Source organism: Schistocerca gregaria, chromosome 1 (genome assembly GCF_023897955.1).
Source record: "Schistocerca gregaria isolate iqSchGreg1 chromosome 1, iqSchGreg1.2, whole genome shotgun sequence".
Lineage (NCBI taxonomy): Eukaryota > Metazoa > Arthropoda > Insecta > Orthoptera > Acrididae > Schistocerca > Schistocerca gregaria.
In genome coordinates, this window is record NC_064920.1 from 770,554,018 (window position 1) to 770,568,196 (window position 14,179).

General features: G+C 39.1%; 1 protein-coding gene across 1 annotated transcript in view; it reads left to right on the forward strand.

The window, feature by feature from the left end:
• Window positions 1–14,179, forward strand: part of LOC126268318 (kinesin-like protein KIF11-A) — a 186,430-nt gene that overhangs the window by 62,332 nt on the left and 109,919 nt on the right. Inside the window, exon 6 of the mRNA XM_049973900.1 lies at window positions 10,917–11,346. Coding sequence (XP_049829857.1) covers window positions 10,917–11,346 — 430 coding nt within the window. The remainder of the gene's footprint in view (window positions 1–10,916; window positions 11,347–14,179) is intronic.

Below are 14,179 nucleotides of genomic sequence, written 5' to 3' on the forward strand. Positions count from 1 at the left end.
AAAAAAAAATAAAACAGTCCTTTTAGCTTGATGAGCTCTGAACTCTTCTAACTTTCTCCTCCTCAAATCTTATTTGTTGACGATAGACCGTCACATGAATATTCAGATATTTATATATTTCACACTTCCCAGAAATGCTTGCAGAGCATGCGACTGTGTTTAAAAATATATATCAGCTATTCACTTATATTTAAAAACACAATGGCAATGGAACCCTTGCCCTCCACATGGATAGCTAGCATCGTACCACAGTGTCTCGTCGAGTTATCTGTCCTTCACTTGAGTATTATATGCACTTGAGAAACTTCATAGTCTGTTCTCTTGAAAATTTTTGATAGTTGTGAGTAGTATTCAATTGCTTTAGGAAACTGATATTATAGTTCTCCACATCATGCATTATAAATATAAAAAATTATCTATGTTTCACGTAACCTATCAACCTTACTTTAAAATTTCAACTTCCATGTTGACTTCTTTCGTCATGACTGTTTCTTAAAAGTTTTCTACATTTCAAGTTGATACCATTCTCAAATGCTGTAAATAAGAAAGAGAGAGTTGTATGAAGTTACACTAGGAGAGTCCCTTTTCTACCTTTATTGTGAGGAGTCTTAAACCTCATCAGCAAAGACACATTATTAATTTTATGTATGTATTTATTTTGTACTATTAAAATGAAAAGGCACTGAGGCAGAAACTATTGCTAATGTCGTTAGGTGTACCTACTCGCCAAATTGAATACATAAAACAACTCTACTAAAACTAAAGACAAGCATCAGAGATTAATTGTAAAAACATAAAAGCTGGCAAACTTAACTGAAGTGATGGTAGGTATATCACAATCTAATCTGCACCAAATACTCATCCGAAGGCCCTTAACTTTACAGTTGATTGTGTTTTGAGTTTGTAGTAAAATTAAATATGGGACATATTGGCTATGTTTGGCACTCGTCTCACTCGTGCAGCGCAACAAATGTATCCAGTTGCATGATCCATACTGCTACTGCTACTGCTACTGCTGATTATTGATTGCATATCGTCAAGGTGTACTACATTTTCTTAAAGATGGTGCGTGGGATTATTTTCAAAATAAATCCAATATAGTGATCCCCCGCCCCCCTCCCCTCCCCTCCCCTCCCCTCTCCCTTTCAAACCGGAAACAGCTTTGCAGGCCAAAAATTAGCACCCTGCGGGCCGCAGGTCGGCCACCTCTCACATAGGCATTGTTCTTCTGCTGCACTACATTCTAGTTGTACATATTACACAAAGTAACTGACTTTCCTTTGCATATGGTTAAGCACGTCCATTACCAAGTAAACTTTCCACAATTCATTTGTAGAAGCTACTTCTGCAAGCCATTAGCAGTGGAAATTCACCGAACAAGTCTACTTCCACAAGCTAGTGAAAACAGCTCCTTGTCATTTTTGCGGTTACTAGCCAACATGCCGATTGCCAAAAGTTTTTCTCAGACTTGCAGAAGTTTCGTGTGTTAAATACTGGTACGAAAATTTTGGTGTCAAAACGAGGGAGGAGCAGTAGCAGTAGCAGAACAAGAAGAAGAAGAAGAAGTAACCAGTGACATGATATCGTTGTTAACAGTAAGTACTGTTTCCTTGCATTATGTGATGAGAAGCATTTGGATTTTAAGAACAGGATGAGAAAGTGGGACACAATAGGAAAATATTGTAGCAGATGTTGAGACAACAGATGCTTCAGTATGCAAAAGCAGCAAGTGGGCACCTGGTAGCTGCTGCTGTGGTGGAACTGTGCGCTATCATCCTGTGTAATGTCAACTGCAGCTCATCTCTTTGGAGAGTTTAAAATGCTTTACCGGTGTTAGTGATGCTCCTTAAAAAATGTCTAATTTGCATTTTACATTTAATAGAAATAGTGGCAGATGACCTGTTTTTATATAAATATTGTATTGCATGCAGAACATGAGAATGGTTGAAAATAAATTTTATATCATGTGACCTAAACAGAACACCTCCCTCTGTTGTTCAATGTTAACATCTTATATCTCATTCCTTTTCTCTTTAGAAGTGATTCTTCATGAAGTTTTTCACCTGGAATATGAATGTTTTCATCAAGCCACAATGAGTAACTGTGGTGTAATGAGGTTTACTGTCGTTTGATCTTTTTGGTAAATGTGTGCAATAAACTATGATCTATAGCAATGCCGGCCACAGCACATTTTGACGTCCACATATGGAACCACGGAGAACTTAGCACTGATTGAAAGTGATATTTCTGGTATTGAGTTAAATTCAAACTAATGAAGTTCCCATTTTTTGAAGCTACCCAGTGTGAGGCAAATTGCTTTTACACAGATTTAGCACAAGGCAACTATATTAATTTCGTGACTATACCCCTATGCAGGGCCTACGCGATAAACAGAACTAATTCATATCACTGACAAACAAGTTATTAACTCAGCTCACTGAGTTGAGCATGTGAGAAGACTTTGTGTAAAGAGTTAAAGGTTTGGTAAAGAATACCTTCTAACAGTTTATAGATCCATTAAATAAAACATGGAAATAGGAACCTCAAGTGGACTGGGGTGCAAGAAATAAACTGAACTGATACACATTGGTAGTCAGAGGTAGGAACCAATAACTGCGCTTGGCTCAGATCACGAGACAAGCATGGTGCAATGAATCAAACACGACACTGCTTTGTTTCTGTGGTGTTACTTAACCCTTTCACAGCTGTGAACATATATGCACGTCTTGCTCCACCATATGCCAGATGCTGTGGATTTACATCCACATGCCACTTAGGTTTTCCTACAGTGATATTAATGTCTGTATGTGTCCTGAGCCTCCGACCTGTCGCTGCTGGGTGCAGGTTCCTTCCATATCTCAGTGAGTAAAAAGATTTAGCGTATTTGTTGTACAAAATAGTGCCTTTTTGTGTGCTTTCATTTGCAAAACACTTCATTTCATTACCTTGAATAATTCACAAAATAAGACGATCGTTAGGAGCATGATTTGCAGTGCGTAAGTACGGAAATTGGCGTATTACCAAGGAAAAAAAAGACCTTTTTTTCACAAAGTGCCTGGCATCCAGTGCAATTTGATCTCTCAATTACTCATATTATTTTGAACACATCCCTGTTGGTTTTTGAACAAATTCTAAGTTGATTTCTGAATGAATCATAAGTTGATTTTTGAATGTGTGCATAGTGTAAATGATGTCTCTGCCAGGGGAATCCCCGTCACATCTGGAAATAAACTTTCCTGCGGACAAAAGGAGACCAGTCTACAGGAGTTGAGCAAAAAAAAGTCAAACGAGTGAATGTCAGTCGCTTTTTATGCAGGTGACAGGGTTTATTAATTATCAGCATTGCTATAATTATTAGCGAATTCCGTAGATTCAGACTACCAGACTGGAAACGAGTAACAGGAATAACAGGCAACAAAGATTACGTATTGTCTTCTCCGTGTATCCAAGAAAGTGAAATTTTGACAGAAAAGTTTTAGCCAGACCGCTACACTACTAAGGGCCAGTTATACAGGCCCCGGCTAGCAGCTGCTGAAGTTGTATTCTGGGACTAGCGCGGAAAACATGTTGTACGAACATGTAATACCGTAACGCCTAACCGGAGAATAAATGTGGGATAACAAATCGGTGATTGTGGCAAGGTTAGTGAAGTTAACCAGAGAAACAGACTGGCACAAATTACGGAAGAATGAAGATTCAAAATTTATATAAAAATTTTGTACTCCTACTTTTCGATCTCATGCTTTAGAAGCTAGAGAATATGAATGATATGTGGAACTATTTCCTAATACAAAACTTTTTGATTTTAGTAGGCCTAATAGGCATTTTATATTCATACTTCGTGAATTATATTCCGTTGTTATAAAAATGACCATTTGTATCAACAGTCTCTTTTATTTGGTGTGTGTAACAATTGCTGCAAATTAGAAAGCCCTATTTTGTTTTATCTAGCAGACAGTGACAAAATATTCATAATCAGTTCGAGGAACCACACCCGTCTTGGACACAATTTGTATTAACAGCTTTTCTAGTATTGGACGACGACATTTCATTTTTTCATGTGGCAAAATGTTGACGAACTTCAATGAGCTAATAGTCTTTCCCAAAAAAGAAAGTATGCCACATAAAGCGGTGGCAAGATTACATAGAATAAAAAGCTGCTAGGACTTACGGATCGAAGAAATGTTTACTGTTTTGCTTGTCTCTTGTCTTTACTCGTTTTATGTATCCTATATTTAATTTTATGTCACACAGAACAGCAAGTTACTAGCTGATAGGCAGTAAAGACTGCAAATTTTCTGAAGAGTTCTTGTTCTGCCGGTTACAAATAATCCCACCCAGTATTGATTGCGAGATTCTTTTTAAGAGGGGCAGGGTCAAACAGTCCAACTGTGATCAGGGGAGGCACCACAGGACATCTTAATTTCCACTGGCCTGAATATAGTTTGATGGCACCCATTATAAAATAGTACACATTTGAATTCCACAGAGCGAAATACAGACGTGCGGTGGAAGGAGGCTGTGTGAAGAGGTGTAGCACTGCACTTTGGAACACTTAAGACCAAATAACATGTCTTACGTTCCCTCGAACATATGTTTTATGTATCAGACTCTTCAGAAAATGTGTGCAACAAAATGAAGGTATTTTTGAAAAGTCAAATTTATAAATTTCTGGCGTCGTGCTTCAAACGCGCGATGGAGGGGGAGCGCCACTATTGAATATTGCCCTGGTTCGGAAATATCGTAGATCCGGACCTGATGCACAGAGGAGTCTAAGTTGTGGGGAGGCGGTAGTCTCCACGTGACCAGTGTTTATGTTGAGTGATTTTGCTGTTTCCTCTTAGTTTATTGCTCTCACGTCAAATGAAAACTAAACGGATTTCTGTGGCCGGGAGCTACCAAGTGAATTAAAATACATTCACATAATTACGGCAGGCTGAAATATGTTGTTAGTTTCAGATTTTATTTTGTTGCCACCTTTCTGACAGTCAAGTGTTAATAGCCTTGCAGAACAATGAAGTTACTGTTGTCGGTTTGTTAAAGAAATTTCACTAATCTTTTCTGCAGAGGAAGTAAATTTATTTGAAACAATTTGTTTAATTCCACACTATTGGCTGGTTTCAACTGTTCGCTGCATTTGAAGTTCACGTTTTCATCATCTAGCACATATAGCACTATGCCATAGTTAAGAACAAAACATGAAATAATACAGTTCTGGTACTCCAAGAAAATTTAAATCTGATTCTGGCCACATGAATGTGCACTTTAAGCCGAATTATGTATTTTAGTATGATTCACAAAATTCCCATGCTCTTGGAGTATCCTCCAATTTCTAGATTTGTTTGACATAATGTAAGATATTTTAATGTTTTGCACATATGAACGTACGGGCGTCCTGTGTAATTGTACCTGCGCAAGCATGGCAACGCATGTTACCTGGAGCTCTCTGGTAACTGCTGAAACGAATCTATTTCTAACAGGTCGCAGGAAAATATTCTGAATGGTTGTTTGGAAAGTGTTACTTTCAAAAAAAAAATTCCTTTTATGCAAGATGAACACAGTGCGCGAATGTCCGATGAATTTCTTAAATCGCAGAGCGTTTGACTCTCATTCAAAAATCAGATCTTTGAGGGCGGTCGTTTAGAATATTTTCGAGCCCAGGAGATTGGACATTTCTGTCAGTGTAAAAAATTTTACTGGCACATTTGTGTGATGTATCTTAAAGTGCAACACGCGCAAAAAAGATCAACATTATGTGTGGAAGCTTAGCTTCTCTTGCAGCTTATTAATCGTAGAGACCAATATTATACGTGTAAGCTTTTATTTTCTTGTAGCAACTCCGTTTAGTAATTTAAACCATAACTTTTTTTTAATTTCGTATTTGTGCTACTTAAGTGATGTTGCTATTGACTGGCTGCATCACGTGTCCTATGCTCTGAATATCTGCTGTCATTGGCTGGCGAGATCGCGTGACATGAGTTACAACTGGCTTTCAGAAGCACATTGCAGTCTCAATTTCAATCCTTCAGAAACTAAAACGCGGTGGCTGGTGGAATTCGAGTTTATACTTTCGTGTAATACAAAAATATGCAGTGTACATGTTGCTGCATATCAGACATCTTTCCAAAACGTGATTTTTCCCCTGAGTTTTGTTTTCTAAAGTTCCGGGAAATTCTGCGCCTGTGTATAAAACCACAAACATTGAAAGGATTGATAAGTTTTACAGTTCCGAGGAAAAGTATACTGTTTCTTACCACAGAACAAGTGTATTTTCATACGGGAGAAAATGTATTTTTATGCGGGAAAAATCCGGGAATTTTTTCCTCGTACATGTATACATCCTGTATTAATACCTTCAGCTGTTGACAGGCATTGATATATATCGACAGGGACAGGTGAAAATATGTGCCCTGACCAGGACTTTAACCCATGATCTCCTGCTTACATGGCAGACACTCTATCCATCTGAGCCACTAAGGACACAGAGGATAGCATGACTGCAGGGACTATCTCGCACATGCCTCCCATGAGACCCACATTCTCACCTTGTATGTCCACACACTACTTTTGTAGTGTCCCACCCCATATAACTATCTATCAAATCCATATAAAGGATAGCTGTAGGAAAGCTGGAAGTATCGGTGTAAGATTGAAGGAAATGCCTAACACAGGTGAGATTAGTAAACCCCTAATGGTAAACTGCTGAAGCACTAGCAACATATTCCAGAGTTTGAGGTGCTTATGAAAAGCAGTGAAGCCCACATAATACTAAGTGTGGAGAGCTGGTTGAAACGGTGAGATTTGTGGGCAAAATATGAGTGTATATTGAAAGGATAGGCTAATGCAAAATGGAGGTGGCATATTTGTCGCATTAATATCATGGTTGTGCTTAAAATGGTTACTGGATCCTTCAATTGCTCACCATACTCATCTCCTTATGTAACCGAAAACAGCGTAGAAAACCCCAGTTTGCCCAAGTTACCCAATCATACTGTAATCATCAACGGAGACTTTAATCATTCAACAATTAATTGGAAAAATAACAGCTTTGTTACCAGTGGGCATGATAACATGCCCTGTGCACTATTACTAAATGCCTTCTGTGAAAACTACGTAGAGCAAATAGTTCACAACCCCACTCTTGATGGAAATATATTGGATATAATGGCAATAAATAGACCTGACATCTATGAGGATGTCCACGCGAAACGGGTATCAGTGATCATGACGTGGTTGTGGCAACAATGATTACCAAAGTACAGAGGACAACAAAAATAAGGAAAAAGATACATATGTTAATCAAGCTATATAAAAATCACTAGTTTTGTATCACAATGAGGAACTTGCAGCACAAGGTGGGAACATGTAAGCAAACTATGGCTCGAATTTAAGAGTAATTGACAATGCACTGGAATGATATGTACCCAGTGGAAGAGATCATAATAGAAGGAAAACTCCATGGTATACAGTCATTGTAAAGAAGCATATAAAGAAACTACTGCATAATAGGTGTAAAACAAAAAGGTAGGGCTGTAAATAGAGAGATGCTCAACGAAACGCGTTTGACTGTCGAGAGCAATATGCGGTGGCTTCAATGACAACTGTAGCAGAATGTTGTCAAATGAATTTTCGCAGAACCCAAAGAAATTTTGGTCATATGTAAAGACTGTTAGTGGTACCAAAGCTAGTGTTCAGTATCTAGTGAGTGCGACAGGACTGAAATTGAGGATAGCAAAGTAAAAGCTGAGGTGCTTAACTGTCTTCTAATGTTCGTGTACAAAGGAAAACCGATGAGAATGGCCCCAATTTAGTCCTCATACCAAAGAAAAAAAATTGAATGAAATAAGTATTACTGTCAGTTGTGTTAAGAAACAGCTGAAATTGTTAAAACTGTAAAAAGCTCCAGGTCCGTATGGAATGCCTGTCAGATTCTGTACTGAATTTGCGGCAGAGTTAGCCCATCTTCTAACTATAATCTATTGTAGATACCTTGAACAAAAAACCATGCCCAATTCTTGGAAAAAGGCACAAGTCGCACCTGTCCATGAGAAGGGCAGTAGAAGCAATCCACAAAAACAGCATTCAATATCCTTGACATAGATTTGTTGTGGAATCTTAGAACATATTCTGAGCTCAAACATACTTCAGTATCTCCAACAGATTGACCTCAATGCCAGCCAGCCTGAATTTCGAAAATATCAATCACGTGAAACCTAACTCACATTTTTGTTGCATAACATACAGAAAGATTTGGATCAAGACAGTCGGGTAGATGCTGTAATTCCTGATTTGCGAGACACAATTGGCTTGATACCACACCTATGTTTGTCAAAAGTATGATCATAAGGGACTCTAGTGAAATTTGTGACTGGACTGAGAACTTCTTGGTAGGGAGGGTGCAGTATGTCATCTTTGATGGTGACTTGTCATCAGATGTGAAAATAACTTCGATTGTGTCCCAGGGAAGTCTATTTAGACTCTTGCTGTTAATGTTGTGTATTAATGACCTCGTGGACAATATTAACAGTAAACCCCAGACTTTCTGCAGATGGTACAATTATCTGTAATGAAGTACTGTCTGAAAGAAGCTGCATAAATGTTCAGGTAGATCTTGATAAGATTTCAAAGTGGTGCAAAGATTGGCAACTTGCTTTAAATGTTCAGGAATGTTAATCGTGCACGTCACAAAATGAAAAAATGTAGCATCCAATCCCTGCAACTCCATTGCCGCCATCCCCTCAACCAAAACCACCCAAATTCCAACATTGAACCCTGCCTCTTCCATTTGATACCACCATTCAACCATGATCCTCCCCCACTCCCATCTAACTACATTTCAGAAATTCCTTACCTCCAACTTAGCCCCACCATCCTTCCCCAGGTACCTCCCTCAGAAAAGCAATCTTTCAGTAGAAGAAAGAACAGCAGTATACAACCTCAAAGCAAATTCTGACCTTATCATCCTAACTGCAGACAAAGGTTCCACCACTGTTATGAATTGCTGTGACCATCTGGCAGAAGGCCTCTACCTATTGACTGACTTTTCCACTTTCAAATTCTGCCAGAGTGATCCCCTCCCATCCCAGAAGTCCAACACACTCCAGTCACTGCTTAAAGCCTTAGGCCCTTCCCAGAACATTTCCCCTGAATCAATTATCTCCTCACCCCTATAAAAACCCCACACACTCAACGTCTATTTGTTCCCCAAAAGGCACAAACATGGCAACAGTCGTAGACACTCCATTTTGGCTGGTTATTGTGTTTCCATTGAAATAATTTCATCAGACCGGGATCCCTATTCATCACTGATGTCACCAACTCCCTAAACACCAACATTCCTCATGCCCATTGCCTTACCGCAATTGAACACTACCTTTCCCAACATCTTTCAGACTCTAAACCCACTACCTCATTCTTCATATGCCTTACTGACATTATCCTCAGTAACTCAGTGTTCCTGTAAATTTATTACATACTAATTGATGTCAGGTCAGGGAATTGATGGATCTCTTTGCTTCTGAGAGCCCTTGCTTCTGAATAATATGCCTAAATAATATAAATCTGTTTACAAAATTTGATTGTTTCTTGGTTTCTTTGTTACACGTGTGGACTTCAAGAACCCAAGGTGGGGAACAAATCAGTATTTGACACAGCCTACATGTATGTTAGTGCACTGGCTGTTCAAAACTTGACCAGTTGTTCTTAGATGGTATTTACACCCTTTGCAGTTGCATGCAATAGTCACTGCAATTGTGATGCATCGAACATAGCACTTATAGTTTCAAGAATTGGCAACGTAAGCTACAGACATGAATGCATCACCTCTTGGCAGTGTATGACAATGTAAAATGTGAACTTCTGCATATTTGCGTGTCAACTTCCAAAAACAATATTCATTTCTACCGAGTGTTCATATTTTATCTCCAGTATGAAAAGTACAAGTTGCTACGCACTACATAGTAGTATTAAGTGCCAGGCAGGTGCATTGAAAAAGACTGCCAACCATCAACTTTCCTAAATTGCATAGATGGCGACTGACTGCAACAGTTCTTAGTTCTGTAACCCTCTTGTCTGTGTTTGCTAGTTCCTGTACTCGACCTATACATCTCCTTCCCTGTTACCATTCTAGCTCTACACATGCCTTCTATCCCATCAGTCCACCTGCACAGTCCTTTTATCTTCCCTACTTCTGCCTCGCCCATCCCGCCTCGCCCCCCCCCCCCCCCTCCCCCTCGCCACCCTACTTCAGTGCAGCACACTAGCTTGTGTCCACCACATTCCTTCAAGAGTCTACAGGCAAGACTAACTTCTTCCACCACTTCTACCGTGCTATCCCTTCAGCTCCATGTCTCACACCTCTTCCCTAAACGCACTACCCACACCAGCAAAGATAACTTTTCACCTCGGGCACAGTCGGGCCTTACTGACTGGAGATGAAAGTGGGCATGTATCTATGAGATGTGCATTTGTGGGTGTTTAGATTTGTGTACATCTGATAGACTATGGTCTGATGGATGAATAATACGTAACAGTCTTTCAATGTGCCTGTCTGCCACTCTGCACCTCCTTTTATGTCATGAACAGGAATCTTTCCTTTTCATACTGTTGTTCCATTCTGGATTTCCATTATTTCATTGTTTTTCTTTCCTTATTAAAGTGTGGCATTGTGTGCGCATTGGATTTTGTACCTTATCATAATTTACCTGTTGCAGCTGTTAGAACTTAGTTACTGTGTATTATAATGTCATTTTTCTTAAAATTAATTCTATCAATATTTATAAACCAGTTTAGAAAAACTTACATTGCATATTTAATTAGCAAATAATAGATACATTTATTTCAGTAAAAGAATACATCAGTCTGTTTGTCTTACTTGTGATGTCAATATTAGTTCACTTGTTTTTCTTTTGTTGCAGCCGCTCACATACAGTGTTCTCTATAACAGTCCATATGAGAGAGAAAGCTGTTGACAGTGAGGAACTACTGAAAACGGGCAAATTAAATCTTGTTGATCTTGCTGGGAGTGAGAACATAGGCCGCTCAGGAGCAGTTGAGAAACGTGCCCGTGAGGCAGGCAATATCAACCAGTCTCTCTTAACTTTGGGGCGAGTTATAACAGCACTTGTTGAGAAAGCTCCACATATACCGTATCGAGAATCTAAGCTTACACGTTTGCTTCAGGATTCTCTTGGAGGCAGAACAAAAACTTCGATTATAGCCACCATATCACCAGCTTCTTGCAACATTGAAGAAACATTGAGCACACTTGAATATGCCAACCGTGCAAAGAATATCCAGAACAGACCTGAAGTGAATGAAAAACTATCTAAAGCACAGCTCATAAAGGTAAGGAATAAGTTAAATTTTTCATGTAATATGCACTTGTTTGAAAATGACATTGCTCATGCTGTGTGTGTGTGTGTGTGTGTGTGTGTGTGTGTGTGTGTGTGTGTGTGTGTGTCCTCTGTAACAATATTTAGAACAGAACATGTTTAAAGAAGATAAAACTGACTAATCAAAGTGTAGGTGGCAGAGATAGCAGTTGATCTATATCTCATAGTCCTCTACTTGGTAATTGTGTCCACTGCTTTGTTACCTAACAAAGGTATTGTTCTTTTAATCTTGATCCTCCCCTTTCATTATGAATTTTAAAAGCATATATTAGGCAGGGTTGCCACAAATTCTGGAATTGGAGAATATCAGGGAATTTCAAATGTGTCTGGGAAATATCAAGGAAATAGGGAAATAACCACAGGAAAAATATCGTGTTTCTCAGTAGATGAAAGGGTTTGTTTACTGAGATGTAGTGCATTGTCGCTGGCAGGGCACAGCTGAGTACGTGTGCCATTTCTCCACTTCCTTGTTCTTACTGCTTCCCCCCTTCCTACCTCTTCCCTTAGCTTGCAGTCAGTGCTGCCATCACTGTCTGCCAACAAGAGGCAGTGAGGCATGAGGAATGGTTTGTTTGGATCTGATTCTCAGATATTGTTGACGTAGCAGCTGGAGTTGTTTGAGTGACTGTGAATGTGTGTATGCTCTTGTTTTCTGACAAAGGCTATGTCCGATAATTTGGTTGTGAGAGTGTGTTTGTCTTTTCTGCATGCCTGTCTGCTGCTAGTGATCATCTTTATGGTGAGTTGCTACCTATCCTCATTAGTATTGATTCTCAGAGTATTTGCACAAGTTATCTGTTGCATGGATTAATCACTGTAGTCTCATTTCATCAACATGCTGTCTGTGATACGTGAACAGCTGACCTCACGAGTGGACTTCCATGACGTGCCAAAACCGCAGGCCATTCTATGGGTATCTAACGGGTCCCGCCTGCAAATCTGAAGCCCATCATTTCCCACTAATGTGCAAGCCCTGCATGTCGGATCTAGTCTCGCCTTTCTGCCTGCAGGTTCGGTCTGTTTGTGTGTGGCATAATGATGCAGATTTTGGTGATTTGTCCAAGGACCCCAGGATGGTGGTGCTCCTCGGCAGGCCAGAGGCCATGAGTGATGATTTCAGGAATTGCGACAGTCTCACTGCAAGTAAATTGTACAGTGCGGCGTTTTATAGACATTTTATTTATTATAGTACATCATGCACCTTCAAAAATAGTTTATGTATTAAAAAGTATTAACAATAAGAAGAAAATTGTGGCAGTTGCTGGTGGTTTGTAAGCTATGTACTCATATATTTCTCAAAAGAAAAATCACACAATACCCGTAAAATAATAGACAAAACAGAGTGACTAACATAGTAGAACCAACATTTTATTGGTGGTCACCTATAGTGTTCGTTTACACAACTCTTCCCTGCCTTATATACTTCTTTCAAGAGGCTTACCTTTTTCTAGGGTTTTTTCTAAAATCAGTGAAGGTACTTTAAATCTGCCTTGTGGCTCTAAGGAACAGTGTATTTTCATCGGTAAATGTGTTTAGTATTATGGAAATAAAATAAGTGGTCTTAATGAAATACACATCCCATTTGGATTGCATACTCCATCTAAGAACAGTTCATTACAAAAGATGCTCATGTTGGTACTTTAGATTTTTACTCATATGGGGAGAAATATGGAAATACTTCCATTTTTGTCAACTTGTGTCTTTACTTACTCTTGAGATTCTGAAATTTGCCAGGGGAAAATGCTAAAACTTCTCTGGAAACAAGGGACGTTCACCTGGGGAAACTTGTGGTAACCCTGTTAGGTGTTGTGTAGGATATGTTCTGGTGAATTGTTGTAACTGAATCAACTGCTTCACTAATAATCTGTCATCTTGATGTTGTTTATGAGCAGTTTTACCTTATTGAAGATTTATGGCCATGTTCTTGTAGTTTCTTCGAGCTGTGAACGTACTATGCAGTGCCGCTGAGTGTGTTATGGGATCTCTTCGCCTTCTTACAAAGGGTCGAGGACTAAAAGAGAGATCGCATTTTTGCTAGCTCACTACAAAATGACGTAACCATCTTTTTAAAGAACCCGTCTGTATTTAGTTACTCTCTTATTGAACATTTACAACATACGTGACACCTCTTATTATTCAGGACAAAATTTCCAAAGTGAATCTTGGCTTCTTTCAACTGTTTGCTCTGGCATTTACGTTGTCAACAGAGGTGCTTGCCCTGTACCTTCCAAAACACTGCCAAGCTGAGATGCCAAAATATAAACACCACCCTCGCAGCAGATGGAGATGCTTGGCAGCATCACATTGTGCTGATGTCCGGTGCTCATGCTTTTCCCGTTGTCTGTGCGAACGAAAATCAAAGAACGCATATTGGAAACTTGTCTGCTTGCTAATTAGCTAACTGGCTTTCGAATGTCTTTCATCTGACTGTGAGGGAGAGTGTAAACAATCTATTATATCACACTATGTCAGCAGTTTTTCTTATTTTAAACATTGTTAATATTGCACGTTATTTGTGTATTCATCGTAATACTCCAGTGTTAGTTATTCTTGTTGTCTGTCGAATGCCTCGATCTTCTTTGCTATAGTCATGTTTATTGTCCATTATTCAGTCCAGATATATTACCTTATAAATTGAACTGTAAGGTTTAGGCCTAGGCCTGTACTTCTAAAAATTTTCTTGGATTTTGTGTAAATATTACAGGTTTTTTCTATGCTATGTTATCTCTGTGCCTGAGCTCCAGTCTTCAGAGCCACTTTCCAAGGTAATTAAACTTGTGTACACT